We start from the raw sequence: 23,240 nt of genomic DNA, 5'->3' as shown, positions 1-23,240 counted from the left end.
CGTCAAAGGTTGCCACCTAGCACAAAAATACACAAAAATGTTCTTTAATAAGAGCAAGGTTGTTTTCTAATTCCAGCATTAAACAGAACTCGCTTTTATGGCCACTAAATGGCGTAAAGGAGGGGATGCCACCTTACTCAGGTTGAGCATTGGCTTGGAAATTGAAGGGGCTGTCGTTGCCAACTAGCTCAAATTAAATATTGAAATGGGGACTACATATCATCGAGAGTTGCCAACTACTAGTTAAGTACGAGTATTTTATGCAAAAGTTGCCACCTAGCTTAATGTACGTATTCTATACTTAAATTAAAGAAGATGCCACCTAGTTGATCTTATGTTATGAAAATGTACTTAGGCATAACTAAAAATCAGTTTAGTTAAGTCATATTAAAAATCATATTAAATTAACTGGGCGTTGCCATATGTTTCACTTACCCAACAGTATCTTTCTGTTTTACATGAAGTTGTAGTCAATTTTCAGATAATTTCTTCAGTTGCTGTCACGCAAAGCTGTAAAAGTCAAATGTTTATAATGTGTGTGTATGTATGTGTGTGTGTGGGTGGTAACGGGCGGGTTTGGGAGATATCTGAAATGGAGCTGTAAGCTCGGCCCAGATAGCAAATACCGAGTTAACGAAATGTGGCAGCTTCTTAGGCTTACTTATGTCACACATGCCGCAGAAGAAGCTTTAAAAACAACTTCGGCTTGGACTTTGCACAACCCAGCAGAAGGATGGATGGTGGGCGGGGCAGGCGTAGAAGGGGGGCACTGACTTTTGGGGGCTTGCTTAAAGTTGTCGACCAAAAAGGCAGCGCACAAGGCAAAATAAATAAAAGCCAACACAAAACTTTTACCATACTCAAGTAAAAAAAAAAACCGAAAAAGAAAAAAAATATAAGAAAAAATACCGAAAAATACCAACAAAAAATGCAAGAAAAGCAGAGCGCGTTGCAAGTTTTAGCTTGCAACGAAACTTGCAAAGCAACTGAAGGGCTGCAGCTCAAGCTAAGGGCTGATGTCTTGGACCTAACCCACGCGTGGTGTTTTGCCTGGCTTCAATAGCTGCCGGTGGGGGTGTACGGCGGTGTGCGGGGGTGTGGAGGCAAGAGCAACAGCAGCAGCAACAGCAGCAGCAGCAGCAGCAGCCGTAGACAACATGCACCAAAAAACTAACTGCTTACTTAACAAGACATATTCAAGCACTTAAAAGCAAAATAAAACAGTCAGAAACAGTCGTGCCTGAGCCGGGGAGGGCTCAGTACAGCACAGTGGGGCGGGGCAAGGGGCGCTGTTTTAGCTGTTGCAAGTTTCCTACAACTTGGCAGCGGCAGAATTTTTATATTTTTTTCCTCTGCTCAGCTTCTTCTTAGGGCGAGTTGCCATAAGCCACGCGGCGAAATCCGCTCGTCGGACGAGCAAACCGAGCAGCTAACTATCCCGCACACACACACATACACACACGCACACACATACAGACGCACGCATACATCCGCCTGACAGCCCTAACGGCGGCCGGCCATTGAGCTTTCGCACGCCATTTTGTAGACAACGCATATGGCGCGCGGCTTTAAAGCGCCAGCGAGAGCGTGAGCCAGTAAAGGGAGAAAGAGAGAGAGAGAGAGGGTAAGAGAGCGGGGGAAGACTGCGAGCGTAAGAGAGTGTGGGCCCGCGAGAACTTTATCAGTCAAGTTTACTTAATACGCAAAGTAACTTATAAACGAGCCGAGAAGCGCGACGCGCTGAACATAAGGGTAAAGGGGGACAAGAAAAAAGTTATGCGCGCATAATAAGCTCGAGTTGTAGTATTTTATTGGGTTACCCCTCTTTTGTATGCCCTACAAATAGCAAAGAAACGGCTATAATGAATATGCGCTCATGTATGTGGACTAGACGAATGCGCTCTTCGTATTACTTGCTTCCTTTTGATAAGAGCCGCAATATTTGACATTTAGGTATATCGAAATGTTCAAGCAGAAGCAAAAGAGTTATTTAAGAGAGAGTCTCTTGGTAGATCCGCCGCATATATTCTTTTTATTTACATTTACATTTGTGGGCGCAATTGTTTACAGGGTATTGTCCAGCCACCAAAACATACTTAATTTCTTTGTCTTCTATTTTTTTTTTTTTTTTTTGGTATTTTGCACCGCAAACTTTCAGTTTCGAGCGCTGAAAATGTTCGTTTTTTTTTATTATTTTGTTTGCTTTCATTTACTTTTTCTTTTGCATTGCCGTCTTTGGTCCTTCGATTTTTTTTTTTTTCGACGAACTGTTACCAAACTACTTTTTAATATCCAGCAATGTCCTGGCTAAGTTCGAGAAGCTTACCTTGCCAACAAACTCTCTCTCTCTCTCTTTCTCTATCTCTCTCTGTGACGCCCTCTGTCGCTTGCCCTGTCTTTGTCTCACAGAAAAATGTGATTGAAAAACTTTTGCGGCTGCAACATTTTCGCACCATTTTGCTTTGGCCATCTTTTGATCCCTAAACTTTGGGCTAGGTTTTTGTATTTTCCATAGATACACATACAGAATATATATATTTTATTCATATTTCTCATCCAATTTGTGTTTGTTTGTGCTTCGACTGGCAACGCCAGGCGGCTTGCTTCCCATCCAAAGACATTTTCTATAAAAATTGCCTTCGTTCCTGTTTGCCGCGGCGCCTATCTAATATTTATACAGGATATTCTCATCTGACCTTGGCCCCAGATCCATTACACTTTCAGTTTAACTGATTAAAATAGGTTCAGTTAAAATTAATTGCAGACATTTAAGCACAATTGCGAGCAACTAATATTTGTTTAGACTAAGAAGAAATGGCTAGCAAATTCTCTATGCAGTTAACAGTCTGATGTCAGAGGAAGAGAGAGAGAGAGAGCGCACTCTGGTATATCAAAAATGGATTTCATAATTAATATTAAAGAATCAATTTTCCAGCCAACGTTTAAGAATGTCGCGCAAAACAGAATTGACAAAACCGTATACGCTCGCAAGAGAGTAATTGTGTAAAAGAGAATCGTTAATTTTAAATCTCTCTGCCAATCAAGTTTTTCTTTTATCGAAGCAATTTACAGTTAATCACCTATTGCTTTTCGACCAGCGTTCACTCGGTTCACTTGCGCTTTTGGCCATTCTACTTATTAAGCTCACTCTCTGTCTCTCCCTCTCTCTCCTTTTCCACCAGTTGCACCAGAATCGTTGTTTTTGGATCTTGCTTCGGTTGGCGTTGCCACTTGTTCAATGCTCATCAAGTTTTCATTAGCCATTTTATAGCGCTGGCCAACTGAATAAGAACTAAAATGGCGAACACAAAGAGATAAAAAACTTGAACTACTTTGTCGCCACTTGACTTGCCATTAAGCGGGAATAATAGATGGGGTGCCATGCTCTTCGCTCTCTCTCTCTTTCTCATTTTCCCTGCCGTGGCTTTTATTATTCTCATAATGACCTCATTTGTATTAGCATTGGTTCGCAATTGAAACACTTGACGTTGGCGTTTTCTCATTTTCTGTGTTTCTGGGTCGCCAAACAGGCGCTTGCCCCGAGGCGCCCACACACAGGCACACATAGACAATACCATTGTCAAGTGCAGATATTCTTTGGTGTCAATTAGTAACACTACAAATTGACCTTGTTGCTGGTCAATTGAAGGTCACTTTTCAAGCAATTGTGCTGCCGCCTTTTGGTCGTATTTTTTCTTACCACTCGGCGACAATTAACTGGACAGTCCGTGCCCAGTCAGTAGGCCGCGAAATAGTTGTTGCATGCCTTGCAAGAATAAACTTTCGGATTGGAATCAGAAACTATTCCACAATTCTATGCATATATGAAAAAAATGGAAACATTTGAGTGTAGCTTCAACCTTGGTTGATTCTTAACGTGGCAAAAGAAAAGACTCCGAATTCTAACTGATTTCATTCAGGCAACGGAAGCCAATAGATGGACTGACTGCTTCCTGCTGTGTCTCATGTTATGTTAATAGAACTAACATTTTCAACAAATCAAATGCTCAAACTTTGTTCACTTAGCACCGATTTTATGGTACGTTAGGTCACGTAAAGTTCTACCAATTCTTGAATATATCGAAACAACATGTGCTTCACCTTCGCAGGGCACGACAGCAATGCGCTGTCTGGCACTGAAATGGCAGCAATTACGATGGCGCGCAAGTGTGCAAAAGCAATTCACAGTCAAATGGACAGTTCTGTCTGCTGCACCAACGGCCCCCAGCCCCCAACCCCCACGTCCACGTCCACGTCCCAGTCCCAACACCGTCACAACCAGGCAGCAGCCTGCATTACCCATTACTGCCGCAGGCAAAAACGACACTTGGCGGCAACGCTCATGAAATTTTCAAGTCAAATTACATAAAAAACAAAGCGTGCTTCAGTTTGAAGTGCGCGATTAAAGCATATCCTGTACTGTGTATTAATTGCCAGCTGCTTTAGATCCTGAGATAGCATGCTTTTGAGGCAGTAGATAAAGGCTCAGGGCTTGTTTAAGTTAATGTAATATACGTATATAACATATAGACATTTCTAGCTAAATGTTACATACACACCATCAAGTACAGCATACCTCATCTGACTGACCATTGAGTTACAGGGCATACAAAATTGTCAATGGCAAATGTCGCTGTGTAAGCGCGTTCCTCGCTGCGATTCCTATATGCTGTGCGTGTGTCTGTGTGTGTCTGTGTGTGTATGTGTCTGTGGCATATTTGTGAATTCAAAGGGCATGCGACAGACAGACAAATGGCTGAAAAACGCGACGTGGGCGACCACTTGAGGCGGCAGCGTTCCAGTTTTCCTGTGGCCTCGTCAAAGGCGGAGCGGTGCGCGGAACGTTGTGTCGCCGCATTGGGGCATGCAACATGTTTGAATACAAAGAGAGAGAGAGAGAGCGAGAGAGAAAGAGACAGAGAGAGGGAGAAAAAGAAGGATGCGACTTTCATGTCTAACGAGTGCAAATAAAACTTGAAATTTTGAGCAGATTGCGTTGCACATGTGACTGGCAAGCAGAAAAAGAAAGGACACGAAAAACCGCCACTAACCAGCCCAGCCCAGCGCAAGCAACCCGCCACCCGCCACCCGCCACCCTCTTGCGCTACAGTTTTTCGTGTGGGGCACGCATGCATGCCTAAAAGTATGCCATCAAATATGCCAAACATGTTTTTACAACATACTTGACGGCGCCTCTAATGTTTATTGCGAATATACATATTCCCAAAAAAAAAAAAAATAAGAATACAGCCCAGCCGCCAGCCACCAGTATGCCGCCCACAGCCACAAGCCCTTGAAGCAACAGCTATGTATGACAAATTCCTTGTAGCAAATAGTTCTTGATCGACACTTGGCTGACAATCTGGCAACGCCGGCAACCGTTTGATCTGACACCGCACACAAGTGCTGGAAGCTGGCTGAGATGTGGGCGTTGGCAGGGCCTAAATTTAAAGGCCACCGCTCAGACATTCATATTTTTAGACCAACCGCCCATTAGCAGGCGTGGCATGCCACTTGAGCACGTCTTGCCACCAGACTAACATACACATAACTACTCGGCCTGGCGTGGCGGGGCGGGCTGGTAGCGGGCCATTGGTATTGGTGATACGCCTGCCCGCTCAATATGGCTGCACAATATTTGCCAGACGCTTTTTACGCATTTTTCGGTTACCATTTTTGTGCCATAATTCAAAACTAACTTTTTGCCCGGCCACGCACAGTTGCTGCATGCGGGGCGAGTAGGTAGCTGGGAAGCTGGCGGAGCCTGCTTTAGTGGTGGGATTACATAAATCAACATTTTTGGTGGTGCGCAGCAGAAACTTTTTGGCGCAAACAAAAATATTAATTTTAACTTTTTTACGGTTATAAAAATGATAGCAAAAAAAATTGCAAAAAAATAATAAAAACTAAAAAATGTGAACCACTTAAAGCTTAAAGATGTGTGCGTGTGTGGGTGTGTGGGTGTGCCTGTGTGTGTGTGCGTGGATGTGCGCGTTAATTTGCACATTTTGTACTTTGTTTTTTTTTTTTTTATTTTACATTATATTTTTAATCGCTTTTAATGTGCAATTGTTAATTGTTTTTCAACAATAATTTCTGTGCATGAGCCCATGCATTTTATGGCAAAAGGACGTCAAGGAAATGCCATATGGCCAAATGAGTGCCACGCTTTTGTCTCTGGCCCAACCACCCCCGCTTCGCCTGTCTACCCCTACGTGCGTTGCTTTTGTGCACTGGCAGGGCAGCGTTGCCATATCGCCTGCGTCTGCAGGCGATAATTCTTTACCGCTTGTTTATTTATGCGGCGCCGGAAAAACCGCCCACAGCAAACACACACATACATCGCCCACACACACGCACACGCACATTACACATCCACGCACACACACACATACACACACACACACACTTTATCTTTTGCCCGCTCTTTATTTATGCAGCATGCATTTAAAATAAAATAAATATAAATTAAGCATACGCCCGGTGCAACAGCCGTCGCCGAGTGCTTCTAGAATCGCGACTTTGGCACTTCACTGCCTAGCATATTAGCTAAGTGGCAGCTCAAGTGACCTCAGCGCTCGGCAGTCCACTCGAGCTAAGCAGCGTTAACTACTTATTTAGTTAACACCACGTACAAAGCTGTGCATTTCTGTTAATTAAGCTGTATGAAACTTGAGTTCGTCTCGCTAGACTCTATGGTAATCATTCTATAAGATTTAGACAAGTATATCTACCCTTTCTCTCGCTCCCTCTCTGTCTTTCGCTTTCTCTCTTTCACTCTCTCTCTCTCTCTTTCTCGCTCTCTGTCCAACTTTATGCGATTTCAGCTTCACTTTACTCTCTTGGCTTTTCTACACTATTAGCTTGTCCTTTCTTCTTTACTCACTTTCGATTTTTTCCTTACTCTCTTGCATTTCCCTTTTTACTCTGATGCGCTATTTATTTTACCTTCCACTTTTTCCATAATTCTTTCGCTCTTTCTACGCTTACTCTCTTGGCCTTTCTTCCTTATGCTCTTGCCCATCTACTCTCTTTCCAATTCCACTTTCTTCTATTTGAATTCTTTTGACCTGCGAAGCTTATGCAGGGTATTCAGGGTTCGTTGAGCTGTTGATAGAAGTCTCTACCCGCATTCTTATTACTGTTGTTGTTGTTGTTGTTGTTATTGTTGTTGCTAGTGGCATTTTGCAGCATGCTTTAATTGCATGGAAAGGAGGCAGCGTTGCATATAAATTGCTCACATTTAATTTTGCGAGCCACTTGACGCTGCTTTTTGGCATTCAGCGCTCAGTTTAATGCCATAGACCACAATTTATTCATGCTCCCCAGCATCAACAACACAAAGACCATAAAAAACTTGAAAAACATATAAAAACTATATAAAAAATAAAACCAACAACAATGAAACCAACTCGAATCAGCTATTAACTCAAAAATCGCACAGTTAATACCCTTCCAGTTGCCAGAGCTAAGTTTTTGCTTGCAATCAGTTGTGTTCTATCAACATTTTGGCAATATGCGACCAAGACTGCAGCCAAAACTGAAGCTCGAAATAAGCTTAAGCCGTTAACTGAACCAGCGACTTCTTTTTTAAGGGCTCACAGTTCTTATTTGCTAGCACAACTGATTAATATAGCTAATATTTATTATATAGATGAAAAAGTTGTAGAAAACTGGGCTATACTATGCTGAACATTGGCCACGAAATACCAGATATATACCATACATATGTATCTATGTCATTCAGACTGAGAAACTGTGATAATGCCAAGCAGTTGGTTACATAGGCTTAGTATACCCTGTGCCAAGGGTATGCCAAAAAAAAAAAAGAAAAAGCAAAAGAAGAAGCAGCAGCAGAGGGAAATGCGTAGCAAAGTGGCCCATGCCCGTGCGTCTGTGTGTGTGTGTGTGGATGTGTTTAAATGTTGTGCACTCATTTACATTAAATGAATAATGCACTCGAGTGTGCAGTGAGAATCTGTTCCGTGTTTTCATTTTTGGTAGCTCTTTTCCATATGATTCTCCCTTTCGGCCGCACAACATATGCAATTGCTGCTCCAACGGAAATGCACGAAGCAAGCTTGCCAGGGGGTCAGTGGGCCAGAGGGCTAGAGGGCCAGAAGGAAGCGTACAGCAGCTATAAAGTTGCAAGATAAATGCGCTGGGCGCCGTGCAAGCGTGCCACATGACTGTGCCGCATCAGCGGCTGCTTAGCTGCCCAGATGAACAGATGGGCTACAGCTAACCAAATCGCCCCTTCAGCACCCAGCCCTGCGCTGCCCCTACAGGCTTTTGCCACTGACCGTTGTACATAAATTTCGCTCTTAAGTGCCGCACATTAACCGCAGGCTGTACCCATATGACCCCCCTCCCCCCCCTTTATCCAACACTGCCAACCTGCACCCCCGACAACAAAGGCAGCCACTTGGCTGGCGCTTAATGAGATGACTTCAGCTGGAAGCTGGCACCGAGACAGCGACCGGCGACCGTCGGTCGGCGGCACTTGCTCCAATAAAGTGTCAAACAAATAGCCAAGACATTTAATTGTAATGCTCATGAAAATGAAAATGATAATGAAAATGACAGCAGCAACAACAACAACAATCAAGCAACAGCAGCTGCAAAAAGTTCTCGTTTTAAAGTTCTGCACTTTAACTTCAACTCTACAAGCCTTCTGGATTATTTTATTGTCTGACCCCAGGAACAAAGCGTTAATTGACCGCAATTAGCCTAAAGCTAAAGAAAAATAAACGAGAAGAAAAAACTAGCGAGTAACTTTTTTAGCGCTTACTCTACACACAAACTTTTAGTTATTTTACCGAGACAGCGGCAAAAAGCTAATCAAAAGAAAGTTGTTACCGTTTGAGAATTAGAAGACGAGCGAAATATAGTGTATATAGGCAATCGCTTAATATTCATCGATAACTTTTCGTATCAATACATATCAATATATCAATATCAATCTTACATAATTATCCAAGGAAACGTTAACTTATTTAGTTGAATTAAAACAAACGCATTATTTTGCCACTTGCAATTAGCATTAGCATTGCTTCCAAATTGAGACTTAATATTGTTGTACTCGTAGCCCGCTTGGTCAATGGACACTGCATCTTACCTCTGCAGAATAATTTCAATATAATGCATACGACGTTGCGGAGAGGTTTGTATTATGGGAAATTAACAAAAGAAAGTTGTTGCCATTTGAGAAATGGGAGACAGACGAAAATGCAGTGTTGGTAATCATTAAATTTGAATCGATAACATATCGTTGTCTGTGTCATTTGAATAACCGTTATCTGTGTAAATGTTTGGATATGTGGTTGAGTCAAAAGCAAAGCAAAACAATGCAATTAGTCTTCCGAATTATCTTGCCACTTGCAAATATTGGCATTGCATTCAAATCAAAACCAAATACGTCTGTCCATCTTCTCACCTTAGTTGCCCGCAATGCCCTTACATAATTATTTAAATATAATGCATACGACATGCTGAACAGGTTTACAATAACTTCAACCTTTGTGTTTAGAGTCCAAGCACACGTCTGGTCCTAGCAAATGAAATGTTTAGTTTAATTGTATACTATAGGGAATAGCCCGGCTTCGTCCGGCCTTACATTTCTATTGAAGAGGTTTGGATTAAGCTTAGTAATATGCGTTCAAGCAAGTCGATTTTCGTGCGAATGTCACAAATGTTTTTGTGCAGAGGCTCTATTATGTGTGTATTTAACTAAGTATATGAGCTGGACCGTAAAAACGGACTGTTTATTTTATTTTTTAATTAAATATTCTATATATGCTGATAAATAACTCTTGCTGCTGCCTTCGATAATTATGTGCATTTGAGATGCACAAAAAAATAATTGTATATTGCATTAAAAAAAAAATCGTGTAATAATGAAAGAACAATATGCATTTTATAACAATTGAATACATTTTGTATAAAATTTCATAGAATAACATTAAATAGTAGTATAGTATAGTAAGGCATACTTTAATTAATAATTTACACACAGAAAGGCAACCCCAACAATCCACCTGCAGTGCATAATAAGCCTGTTGTCTGTTTGCAGATGGGTGAAATTCCTGCCACGCCTGCCACGCAAGCAACGCATGCACCGCCCATGTGCCACATGTGCCACAGCGGCAATTAAAATTAATTTAAATTTGAATTACTCCAACACACACAGACATAACACACACACGCACGTGCATACAAAAAAATATGATGTAATTGATATATGAATATTAAAATTTTAAATTTTAAAAATATTTTCACATGAGCTCTCAGCCAAAGAGCATACCACGATTCTTTTGCGGTCTATTTCATTACCAAATATTCTTTCTTTTACTTTTACTTTAACAAAATGTCCTGTGACATGACAAATGGTCACGCCTGAAAGTAAAGTCATGTTCGTAATGTTAGTCAAATTTGCTTCGAATTCTTTACCTAAACTAATGCCCCTCTCTTTCGCTTACCCTTCTGTTTACAGAGTTAAGCAGCGCTCAGCAGCAGCCCAAGCTGGAGATCTATCCTACACAGGAAGTGCAAAGGAAGCCCGTGGGCAAGCCCCTCATATTGACCTGTCGCCCAACTGTGCCAGATCAGACACTGGTCACCGATCTGCAATGGAAGGACAATATGAACAATACGATTTTGCCCAAGCCGTAAGTGTGCAACAATTATTTGCACTCACCGTGCACTTATCTTTTATATATATAGTCCAAACATAGCACATGACTCTGTAAATGTGTGTGTGTTTATACCCTGAACCTAAGGAAATATAACTGCCATAAGAACGCAAGTCTGGCCCTCTAAAGTATATATGTAAACAAATTCTAATCGATGCGCCGAGCTGAATTCAACTTACCATCGAACCCGTAAGATCGATAACTATTAAATTTGACATTCGATTTTTGAGGTATAAATCGAGTGTTACAAGAGGTAGATATACATGTAGGTGCTCGTAAAGGGTATACTAATTCGAAATAAAATCTGCCTTCATTCGGGAAATGAAGGGAAACAGAAAAGAGCCCTGCGCTGTGGCATATACACGCACATATATATAAAAGACATAGTTAAGATCTGAAAATTTCTTGAAAATCCGATTATTATTTTTCCTTATCAGAGGTCAGCTAGGTTCAGGGTATCCCCTAGTCGAGCACTGCCGACTAGAGCACTTTTACTTATTTTCTATAATTTTGTGTACTCTAAAAATACACATAAACACACACAAACACACACACACACACACACTCACACACCACATATTATTCTTCTGTAGGAGCAATTATGATCCACTATATGATTCCAAGGGAAATAAAAAGAATGTGTAAGTGCCGACAACAAAAATAATAGCAACAATAGCAACAACAGCAACAACAACCGCAACAACAACATTAAAAAAAAAATGCAACTAAAAATTCGTTACGTTTGCGTAGCTCGAATAACAGCAACAAATAGTCGCATATTCGTATTCGTATTCGTATTCGTATTCGTATTCGTATTCGTATATTCGTAAATTCCTATTCTGTTTGAATAACGAGCACGTGCCCGCTCCTATCCCCCACTCGCTCAGTTGTTTTGTTTGCCGGCATGTATATAAAAGTATATTCAATGTTTGTTTTGTTCTTAACTCTTTTGTGTTAATGTTTGCTTCTTTTTTTAATTATTATTATTGATTGATCGGCAAATATGCGTAGGCCCTAACGTAGCATCTCCACATAGAAAAAACAGCAACATAAAACAAAACCCATCCAAAAACATAAAACTCCTTCATATTATATCATTGAAAAGCGAACTAATTGAATAGCTGCTGTTATATGCCACATAATCGTATCAATCATATCAACCGTATCAATTAAATATTTAGTTTTTGTCTACTAACCAACTCCATCGACAGTTTAGTTTCATAACCCATTCACAAGTACGAATCAGGTGTGTTAAATGCTGGCAATACTCAATGCTCAGTATCATTATTTGAATGTTTGTTGTACGCATGAAAGTACCTTTGACAAGAGCTTAAAATCAAGCCGAGAACTTGAGCACATGCTTATGTGCAAACATTTAATGCAGCTACCTTATGCCATGGCATCTCATGAATTCATTTACAGAGTTACAGATAAGAATAGACTTAAAATTTCAGCTGCCATTCAGGTGCTTATGGAATGCTATAGAGCGCAGCACAATGTGCTTAAGAAAACTTAACGCCATTACAGCATAATGAACTCAACATGTTTAAGCGCTGCCATCTTAACATATTCGTGGCATTGTCAAGCGCAGCTAACTTAATGCGCTTGATAAAAGCGGAAATGCAAGCAATTTAACATACATAGAATTCGCTTAGGTGCGGTCAACCAAAATATGCTCAAGAGACAGGTAACGGGCATGCTCAAAAAGAGCTGCTAGCTAAACACCCTAAATGAATCTGGCTTAATGTGCCGCCCATAAGCTACTAAGGGTGCACTTATTTTAACATACTCAGGAAATAGTCAAGTGCAGCCATCTACATTCTGCTCAAGCAACGATTAAAATAAGCAGGCGCAAAGAAATACAACTGCTCAAGTTTTTTTTTTTTGCTGAAGCCAACTTAAGAAGCCCGGGCAATGCTTAACTGCAGCCAACTTCACAGTCAAGCGCAACCAACTTAACTCGATCTGTTTTCTAACTGGACTGCTAGATCGATAAAGCAGCTCAGTATATTCGCAGCAAACTTCAAATTCCTAATCAGCTATGAAAGCACCAAACTTTTTAGCAGGCAGCTGAAAAAAATGTTAATTAAAAAGCTAACCCCAAACCATTTTGCCGAACTGATTTTCAGGCGGAAAAAATGAACGAAAGCAAATTGCAATCAGTGCAAAAATAATAATAAAAAGTGCAAGAAAAAAAATCATTGCAGGCAAAATCACTTGAATGCAAAAGATTTCCCAATTGCTTAAATCAAAATCAGACAATTTTGCGGCGTGTTTCGAGAACTCGGCCTGGCCGAAAATGAAAATCGTGTTAATTAAATTGCCCGAGGGAAATGCACCCCAGTAGGTGCAGAGGTAAGCAGGGCAGGGTTTGAACAGCGCAGACAACGGCCAAGGGCCCTTTGGAGCCTGCTGTCAGTGAATCGTCTCACAGATTGCTTTGCCCCACTCTCCCTTCCTCTCTCGCTCTCTCTCACTTTCTCTTTCTCCCTGTTTCTGTTGCTCTTTTATCTTTGATGGCATTCAACTATTGCGTGCCAATTAACCTGAATTTTGTGGGCATATTTTTTTGCTTCTGTCACATTAAATTTGATGCGCCCGCACCTAAAATTATGCAATGTCCCGCTGTTAGGCCGAAACATGCTACGAAAAATTAACATAAATGAAACTTGCCCCAAGGTGTCCACGACAAGGAAACAGGTTTTCGATTTAAATTCATTTGCTTTGCATTTAGGAGGTAAACCTTTTTTGTAATACAGCATAGCTTTACTTAGTAGGAGAAAATACTCCATGCTCGCTCTAAGCTCTCAGCTGAGTTTTCATCTGAACGACTCAGACCTGAAATAACTCAGCTGAGCAACTCAGCTTTCAGATACGACTTCGAGCAGCTAAGTTGAACCAGCAAAAGGTTCTGTGCAAAAAGAAATCATACAAAACTTTCGAAATGCAATAAGCACAAAATCAAATCAAAGCCAGGGATGAAATGAACACAAAATCGAATAAGTGGCAACGCCAGCACATTGCAAACTGGCAGCTCTAGCTGTTTATGTAAACGCTCGTCTGAACTGTTTTTCTAAGTAAATTCAAGCTTGAGTTTGCAAGGGGCTGATCCCCAACCTCAACAAAAACCTCAACTTATATACCAGGCCGTGTAAATATACTACTAGACAGAAGCGTGGGCTATCTGGCTGCACATTTAGCGTAGTGGGAACTGGGCTGTTGTACTTAGGTTGGATTGAGATTAACCTTTGAACTCGGTCTGACCCATAAATGAATATACAGAGAGCCAACACCCCAACTCCCACACACACACACACACACACACAGGCACACACAAAATTGTTATTGAGCTTGGCAACTTTTCAATTTTGCTGCAGAATCGCGGCAATGGCCACATTTTAGGCTCACGCATCAACTGGGCGGCCATATTGAATTTTTCCCAGCTGAAATCTGCAACAAAAACCAAAGGCCTGGCAATGCTGGCAGTAAATATGGCCAACACGACGTGCCCCATGCTAGAACAACACTCTGCCTGACCGACTTGTTATGTGCGCTACGCGAATTGCTTTGTGTTTGCACTGCGAGACGTGGGGCGTGGGGCGTGGTGCATGTCACGCCCACACAATACGCAATGCGTGGCTGTGATGGGCGGGCTTTTTGGATTCGAAATGAAGTTTTCGACAGGCTGGCAACGCGTTGCATACTTGCAGGCGCAAAATGTAATTAAGCTGCCAAACCGGGCACAGACCCAAAAACAACACCCGAAAAGCCGAAACTGAAACATCTCCTCCACTCTCTCTCTCCCTCTCCCCCTCCACCCTTCGCTGCCCGCACCCAGCAGCTAGAATACCGCCGCATGCCAGTGCCAAGTTCGAGGCCCCCAAATGTTAGAGTTTCAGCCGTGACCGTGACTGCCGGCCATTGCCCGTTTGCCCGTTTGGCCGTTCGCCTCCAACCTCCAGCCTGCAGACTGCAGCCTGCAGCCACCAGCCTCGAGTTAATTAAAGCGATTAAGTTGGCAATAGTTCTGTGGCTGGCAACGCGTCGCCACTTAACTTGCTCATTTTGCCATTTGCATTGGCCGTTGTGCATACATATATGCAGCCATGCTGACTTCTATTTGAATTTTAACTGCCCTCAAGCCATAAATATGTGTACGAAACAGGATATCATAACGTTGAGCAAAGGCACAACTATAAAATACCAAATGGAAGGCTAAATTTCTCTCTCTCTCTCTCTCAGTCTGTCTAACTGACCTCGAGTGACTACATTATTTAGCTGGTGTATATATTTTAATCTACTTATTTTTATTGTTATTTAGAAATAAATATTATTTGTACTTTTCTTTCAGTTTAGGTAGAAAAATTAAGAAAAAACCTTAAGAAAGTGCATCTGGAACTATCATTCTGAATGATAAATAAAAACTGCACTGGATGACAGATGAGAAACCGAACAGAGTGCTTAAATTTTGTTTATCTTAGGGTCATAAGTGAAGTACTTTTTAAAATACTTTACTGCCGTTTATTATACAAAATGTGAACGACTTGTTCAAGTGGCACAATCTAACGAGAATGCGGGCTCGAGCCACAGGCGAATGCCTTAAGACAAAATCTGTGATAGTCAGTAATATAGTTGCTTTTAATTTGTATCCTATGTTGATAATTAAATAAATCCGATTCAATTTTAACTAGTTTCGATTTATTGCCAAAACTTCTTAATCCTCTCTCTCGCTCTCTCCTTCTTTTGCCCTCGTTCTGTCTCTCTCTTTTGCGCTCAGACAATCTGTATTTTCTCAATCTTAATTGTGTGTTTGGATATCTTTTGTTCGCCGAAACGTTTGCCCAAGGATGTCTTTTGGCCAAATTGCTGCACTTGACTAGGACATGACTTTAAGCGTCTTAACAACTGGGCAACCCTTACAAAAACCCACCCCCCCCCCCCCCCCTCCAGCCGCCCTCTGCCTCAGCTACATGTTTGGCTCATTGTGCATTCAACAACAACAACAACAACAACAAGTGGGAAAGGAATGAGGGTTGAGCAACAATAACGACATCTTTATTCGCATCTAAGCCAAAGAAATGCAATAAAAAATTGTCGTGGCCTGTTGTCCCCAGGCGCCAAAATGTCGACTGCCTCGCAACCCCCTAGCCCCGATCAACCAACCCCTCGGCCCAGCTTCAATGGCTCTGGAGACAATCAAAAATTTGATTTTTACGTATGCGTAACTGTTTTCGCTCTTGTTTGTTTGCCCGAATCCCCTCCCCTAACCACCCACCGGCTGCGCCCAGGCCCCAGTTTTCTCCAGTTTTCTTGGTCTGTGTGCGCCGTTCGGCGCAATATTAAAAATCCAACGCAAATATGCAGCACAATTTTTCCCACAATGTCTTCCCTTGTGTGCGTTGCGTTGCGATACGATGCGGTTGCCATTTTGTTTTTCACAGTTTTTCTTATTTTTATTCAATTTTTTTTTTTTTTTTGTTTTTCTTAAATTTTTTGTAAAATTTTCTTACTTGTTATTTTTTGGATTGTCGTTGAGAACTTTTGTTAGCATAATTTTTGAGCACCGCAGCGAGCTTTGTGTGTGTGTGTGAGTCTTATGTGTGTGTGTGTGCGTCTGTGTGGTTAAGGCAAACATATAGCATTTCTTTTTTGCATTTGGGCAACAATCGCGATTCGCAATTCGAACGCAGGTTGCGTTCAATATCACAAAGTTAAAAAAAAACACATCCACACTTACACAAACATGCACACACACACACACTCACACACACAAACTCGCTCACTCATATGTGAAATCAATTGCAACTTGCACAGTTTTATATTTCGTATCCCTCCTGGTCTATGTACCTCATGGCTTTAAGTCTACACCTGAAGTTAAAGCCAAAAATCTGTTTATTTAACTACTTCATTGTCTTTTTGATGCCAATGGCGAATTTTAATACCCTTGCAGACAATATATCTTACAAAGCAACAATTTTAAGCCAGCAACAAATTTACCCCGACACATGAACAGCAGCAAGACACACAATAAACCTGAGAGACTCGTTACTCGTTAGACGAATCTAAGTTTTATCAACATAGCTACAAACCTGAGCTATTTTTTTGGTGCATAGTACTCATTGCAGATTACTCATTTCTTGTGAGTCGCTAGCTAGTACTCGTACGTCCTGATAGAAAGATTCGTTACTCGTTGCATATTACTCGTTAGTAGCTACTCGTAGCCGTTAGACGATAGTTAGCATTCGTTGCACGTCACTCGTAAGTTGGTATTTTTTGCCGATAGTTGTTGGCTGGCACTCGTTAGTCCTGAGAGATTAACTCGTTTCACAATACGCATTGCCCATTACTTGTTACTTGCCACACACTGCTCGCTATTTGTAAGTCTTCAATTTTCAGTTACTGCCCCTCTTTGGCTATGGCATGTAACACGTTCCGTTCGACAAACTTTTGCCTTAGCCAGAAACTGTTCATTTACGTTTGGCTCGAAAGTTTTTCTGTTCCCTATTATTTTATTTTATTTTTTGTATTGCTTTGGTTTTGGAAAAGGAGTTTGTTCGGGGGTTGGTTAGGCTTACAAAGTGAAGCCATAATAATAACCGCTATGCATATTTAGTTTTGCGCAACAAAAGTTTTTTAATTAATTAGTACGTGCCTTTACTACCTCCCCAACCCTTCGCCGCACAGCAGTAAGCAATAGTTATGTACGAGAATTTTCCCAGTTTTTGGCAATTTTTACTCTCTTTTTTTGGCTGAGAAGTATTTTATATCTTTCTTTTTTTTTGTGTGTGGCTGGCGCGATTTCATGCCAAATGCCAATTGGCAAACAAAGCGAATAGCGCACAAGCCGGCGAAAAGTTTTAATGCGCAACGCCTGCGCGTATGGCAATGGCAAATTGTTTGTCGCACATGCACTTGTTATTTGGGCAGAGTTGCCAGGCAACTGGCAGGCAGCGCTAATTGCAAAAATTTGTGCAAATTATTTGTTGCGACACGCTTTAAATTCTCAAGTCTGGCTGCCTAATTTGGGATAACAGTTTGTCTGAAAACAGTCTATGCACTTAATTGATAGAGTTGTAAAGTTCAGAGTTGCAACAGTTGGCCGTTTTTTTTTTTTTTATTGTCTGGCAAAGTGCCCAGTCTGTTCTAGACCGCAAATAAAAATAATTTCCTCGCCCATTTTAACTGATTTAAAATAGCTATTATTTTTGCTAGGTAACCAAATTGTTTACACTTCAGCCACAAGCATGTTGGCAACCCTGGGCAAACAGTTTTTGAATGCTTTACTTTGGAAAATGAAACTTCGATTGAATACCTTTCAATTTAAAGATAGCGAAACTTAGTGAAAAGGCAACTGTGACAGATGGAATGACCAGAGTTGCCCAAAATACAGAAACAAAGTTTTTTTGCTATGCTCTTGACAACAATATAGCTGCCCATGTTTTTAGACTTTTCAAAGAGATAAATACCTAACATAATTCAAATAAGTTGATTATACTTCAGTTAAAATATGATGACAACCTTGGTTATAGAGGATGAGTGAAAAATCAGTTTACTTTGCGCGAATTTGCATTATTTTTGAAGTCTTTGACAAAATATTTCCTAGTAAAAAACTAACGAAGGAACTTCAAGAGAAATGTCCAGAGTTGTCAACACAAATACAAAAGTATTTTTCTGGGCCTTTTAGTTTATTTCTTTTTCACTGTTATACTTCGTAAAACCCAGCAATATTGAATTGTTTTAAACAAGTTGAAGTAAATCATATGTTGGCAACCCTAGACAGAAGACTTCAGCCTGCGACTGCTGCAACATTTGAAGTATTGTGTACTTATATATGAAACTTTGAGCGAATATTAAAACTGGCGAAAATACTTTTGGGTATTGCCCTCAGGGCAATTACTTCCTGCACATTCAAACGCCCCCCGCCCCCCTCGAAAACTGTTGCTTAACCCTACGAAGAAAAAAAAATAGCCCAGTCGCATTAACACTACGCTCCGAAACGCAATTTTCTTTTAATTTTCTGTAATTGTTAAGGCAAAGAAAAAAAGAAAGAGAAAAAAAAATATGGGAAATGAAATGCGTGGCATGCAAATGAGAAGAGAAAAGCAGCGAAAGAAATGCAATGGAAGAAAACGAACAACAAAAGCAATCTACTAACAACGACAATGCTCATAACAATTATTATAATCATAAGCATAAAGATTATATACAACAACAATTTGCATATTATCCTGTACTAATAATACGAAACAATCTCTTTCATTTCTCCCCAACCTGCCAACTCCCGCACCTGTCAACCTGCCCAACGCTCTCACACATGCAGAACGGGACGCAACCATCCACCGATGTACACGGAGACGCTGCCCGGCGAAAGTTTGGGCCTGATGATTAGCTCGCTCTCCAGCGAAATGGGCGGCCAATATTTTTGTACGGCTTCATATGCAAATACCGAAATACTCCAGACAAGCGTTACAATTAAAACTTATGGTAAGTAACTTGACTTTTAAACGCCCAACGTCCTAGCCCCACTTTAACAATTGCCCCCACAAATGGTGTAAGCTCTGAAATGAATTGGCAGACAGAAAACAATCAGCATATATTTCTTCAAGAAATATTTAGGCCTAAAACAAACTAAACGATTTTTTAAAAAGATGTCATACGAAAGTTCGTCTATACAAAAGCACAGAGCTCTATCTTTCAATATAAGCTCCCATTAATTTCGAGGGCTATGCAGGTTTTGTATGCAAAAAGTGGAATGTGCGTAATATGTACATCCTATAAAAGAGCCTTTACACCAAATTAGGTGTATATAGCTCTTAGAATTTGCGAGCCATGCTTAAAAAGCGGTGTCTACTAATGCACTTAAGAGAAAGAGGAGAAGTTGCTTAATTTGACACTCAAATGATGCGAGTTTTTCAAGCTAAGAATGCTTCATTCAATTGTACTGCAAACTATCCAAGTAGTTCTAAATCTTCTTCGCTTATATTTAACTTAATGTGAACTCTTAGCAATGATAGAAACTGGCATATTCCAAAGAATTTATAGAAATACGCAAGCTTAAAAATGTTGCACTATGAAAGAGAGGCAGAGAGAGAGAGAGAGAGGGAGAGAAAAGGAGAGAGAGCGACAATCTGCTAAACCTTTCGATAAAACTACACCTATCCCATAATGCCTGCTGCCCTTAGAAACAAGCTAAAATCGTATCCATGCATGCCAACATTTTCAATGGAATGCACAACATTTCGAATGACTAGAATGGCAAATTTAAATAAAACAAAAAAAAAATACATATATATATATAATACAAAATAAAAAGCTTTCAACGATGTATGATATGCATGCAATATGTTCCGCCGAGTTGGATATTGTACATAGATTTTTGCTAGTAAATTTCCCTTGAAGTAATCAAAGCGAACAGCTTTTTGTCATGTGTCATGCTCAGGTACAGTTGTGCTTGCTGCAGCTAGAGAAATTACACGTTGAATTTAGTTCGATTTTATTTTATTGATGCATTGTGAAAGCACAAAAGAACTACAAAATGAATGAAAGTCCAAACAAAGACGTTACTAATAAGCATCAGCAACAATACTTGGGCACAACAAGTGCCACACACACACAGGCACACACACACACACACACACACACACAGACACGCAGGCACACACAGTTTGCTGGCTCGTTAACTTTGCTGGTGAAGCTTTAGAAAATTCCACATAAGTGGCGATGACGTCGCTTGCAGCTCTTTCTGAAAACTTTGACGAGATTGATTTTTCTAAGCAATTTAAAGTGCACACGTCCAAGCTCTACATAGCCCCCAATCGACCATCCCGCGGGGTAGCAGCTTTTAACGCTACGACAGAACCTGCTCGCACACACACGCACACACACACACACGCAGATGTATACACGTCTATTGTTCAAATAGAAGGCCAACTGCTGCAGCTGCTGCTAGCTCTCTCTTGCTCTCTTTATCAAACTCTTGTGCGACACGTGCGGAATTTACTAGCTGAAGGCACTCAGCTCTTCCCAAAAGCTAAACGTTACGTTTGCCCCATGGCTGAGATTTGCTCGGCGCCCGACACCCCAACAAGCTGGTAACAAAATGTAAGCTCGACAATCCATTGCGTTTGAAATGAAATCAAATATTTTGCCACGCAACAATTTGTGCCTCCGATATGGGAAGGTATACGGCAGCCAGTGTTGTTAGCTGTGTTCTCCAATTGTTGTTTCGGGCAGACACAACACGGTTACGATTTCCAGATGCAGATGCCTTGGGCCGCTCGTTTGTTTGTTTGTTTGTTGTTTGCATATTGTGACCGGGGTCGAAACAAGGCGTTGTTTGAGTGCGTGCCAGCGAGTTGGGTCAAAATAAGACAATACCCGCGTAAGTGGACTGCGTCCTGCACAGTGCTGGGCATCGCCAAACAGCACGCAGTATGGGCAACATTTTCAGATTTAAGCTGTTTGCATTTGCCGTGTGCAGCGTAGAGCGGTAAAGCAGTCAGTAGTGTTGATAAATGCCACACAGGCAATGAGTGCTGGTTAATAACGCGGTAGTCTATGACAAATGTTTTTCGGTTAGCTTTTGATTGGTTTAATCAATTGCCGAGGAAGGCAGGCAATGCCATTTGTAAAATACAGTGTTGGTAATTGCCATTAAAGCAATCTTGTGTCAATGCAATGGTCTCAAGTACTGCATAGGAGTGAAAAGAATTAGTATATGCTATAGTCAGTGTTGAGAAATGCTTATAACCTGCATGTGCGATTTTGATAGGCTTTAATTTGAAACAGGGGCTAATCTGTATTAGCAGTGCTAGTAGTACGAACACGTTAACTTATCATATAAGCCACGATTAGACTTATTTGCTTACACTGTGTAGTTTTGTTAAATTCACAAACCTACGAGCAATTACACATAAACTCAACTTAATAACAACTTGTACTCGAGCTGCCAAACCATGCTGACCAGCTTTATACCAACAAAGCCCCAGTCTCTGCGTGCGTGTGTGTGTATGTGTTCCTCTCATTCTATGTTGACAACTCAAAAGTTGCATTTAGCTAAGCAAATAAGCGTCGAGTGAGAGGGGGGGAAGGAATTTCTGTGTGGGAGAAGTGCAAATTGCAGGAGCAGTCAAATGCGAGTACTTCCAGTAGAGGACTTGCAACTTGTAGTTGTAGCTGCTGTCTCACTATTTATACACACAGAAACATACACACACACAGTCGCACACACGCAGACAGACACACGCACACAGAACACGGAGTCCGCTGTTGTTTGTGCCACTCACAGCTTAATATTTCAATATTTATGCTTTTAATAAATGCATATGCTACAAACAAACTTCCGTTGCAATGGCAGCTTCCGATGTTGCCAAAGTGCGCACAAGTTTTGCACTGGACCACGCTGCATGCCACACGCAGCTACCAAGTTACCGCCCCAACCCCCCAAGCCCCAAGCCCATCCTCATTTTCGCTCTTTTGCACCGAACCTCTCTGGCATGCTGGCTCTATTAAAGCGGCATCCCTCATGCAATGTGCAGCATTATGCAAGCATTTATTTAAAGCCCTCAAATTCCATTTAATGCAACAAAATGAACAAAATCTCTTTAAATAAACCCTATTCTATAGTTCTATGGAGTGTGAGCGATTAACAAAAGCTGCTCACTTGTAATATTTTGGCATTTATAAACTATAACATATTGCATACTCATATCGTATTATATTTAAGTTTTGTTTTCATAAGTGGAGACTTAAGCCGATTTCATTGCTTTGAGCAGAGATTGCAAGTGCCGCTCACAAATTTCACTTAACTTGCGGCACATGAATATCTTCAAAATAGTTTTAACCAATTCTCAAAATACTAATTGAAACTGAGACCTTGGCACTCGTAAAATGTTGCTATGTGCTTTTAATTGAGTTATATTTTATGTGGATTCTCAAGCTCTTTATATATTTAATTTTTATTGGGGGAGAAAAGGTGTGTATGTTGAACCCTTCTTGGCATTCGAAACTTTTTGCAAAGCCAGCCATTCTGCACACAACTGTACTCACTGGCGCGCTAGCAAGCAATGAGAAAAACGATTTCGCTCATAATCCTAATCTGAAGGAGAAAACATTTAATGAAATAAAATATACTAGTTTCATAATAAATTTATATCCTATATAAATGCAGAACAACTTAACTTAACTTAACTCTAATTCAAAGATAGTCTACTTGTACGCAACTGTACTCGCTTGTGATCGCGCAAAGCAGTGCATTGATTGCACACGTGCACATGTAAAGCAGTTCTATGCATGACTCAGTAAGCAGTTGAACATATTCTACTCAGCCTTACTTCCTTGTCAAGTGAAGTTCGTTGACACGGGACACTGGCTGAGCGAAAGTTATGGCAAATATAATACCTCAATCCCCAAGAACGAAAAAATGTTCAAATATTTAAGAAATTTTCATTCCTACGTAAAATTGCTTAGCAATCCATTCCACCTTAACAGGCCCCAAATCTATAAAAAAATATTTGCTTCATTAAACGTGTTTACAAAAAATGCAACTGT

At 40.8% G+C, this 23,240-nt stretch overlaps 1 protein-coding gene across 6 annotated transcripts in view; it reads left to right on the top strand.

The window, feature by feature from the left end:
* The window catches only part of Fas2 (fasciclin 2), a 97,495-nt gene that overhangs the window by 58,287 nt on the left and 15,968 nt on the right, over positions 1-23,240 (top strand). For 4 of the 6 annotated variants that reach the window (XM_032440304.2, XM_032440306.2, XM_032440307.2 and 1 more), the window contains exons 3-5: positions 10,493-10,667; positions 11,285-11,332; positions 19,012-19,175. In XM_032440304.2, the coding sequence (XP_032296195.1) occupies positions 10,493-10,667; positions 11,285-11,332; positions 19,012-19,175 (387 nt within the window). The remainder of the gene's footprint in view (positions 1-10,492; positions 10,668-11,284; positions 11,333-19,011; positions 19,176-23,240) is intronic. The other 2 variants (XM_015169958.3, XM_015169960.3) reach the window with 1 other exon arrangement.

This window comes from Drosophila virilis, chromosome X (assembly GCF_030788295.1).
Source record: "Drosophila virilis strain 15010-1051.87 chromosome X, Dvir_AGI_RSII-ME, whole genome shotgun sequence".
In the NCBI taxonomy this organism is placed as follows: Eukaryota; Metazoa; Arthropoda; class Insecta; order Diptera; family Drosophilidae; genus Drosophila; species Drosophila virilis.
This window is presented reverse-complemented; position numbering and strand designations above follow the sequence as displayed.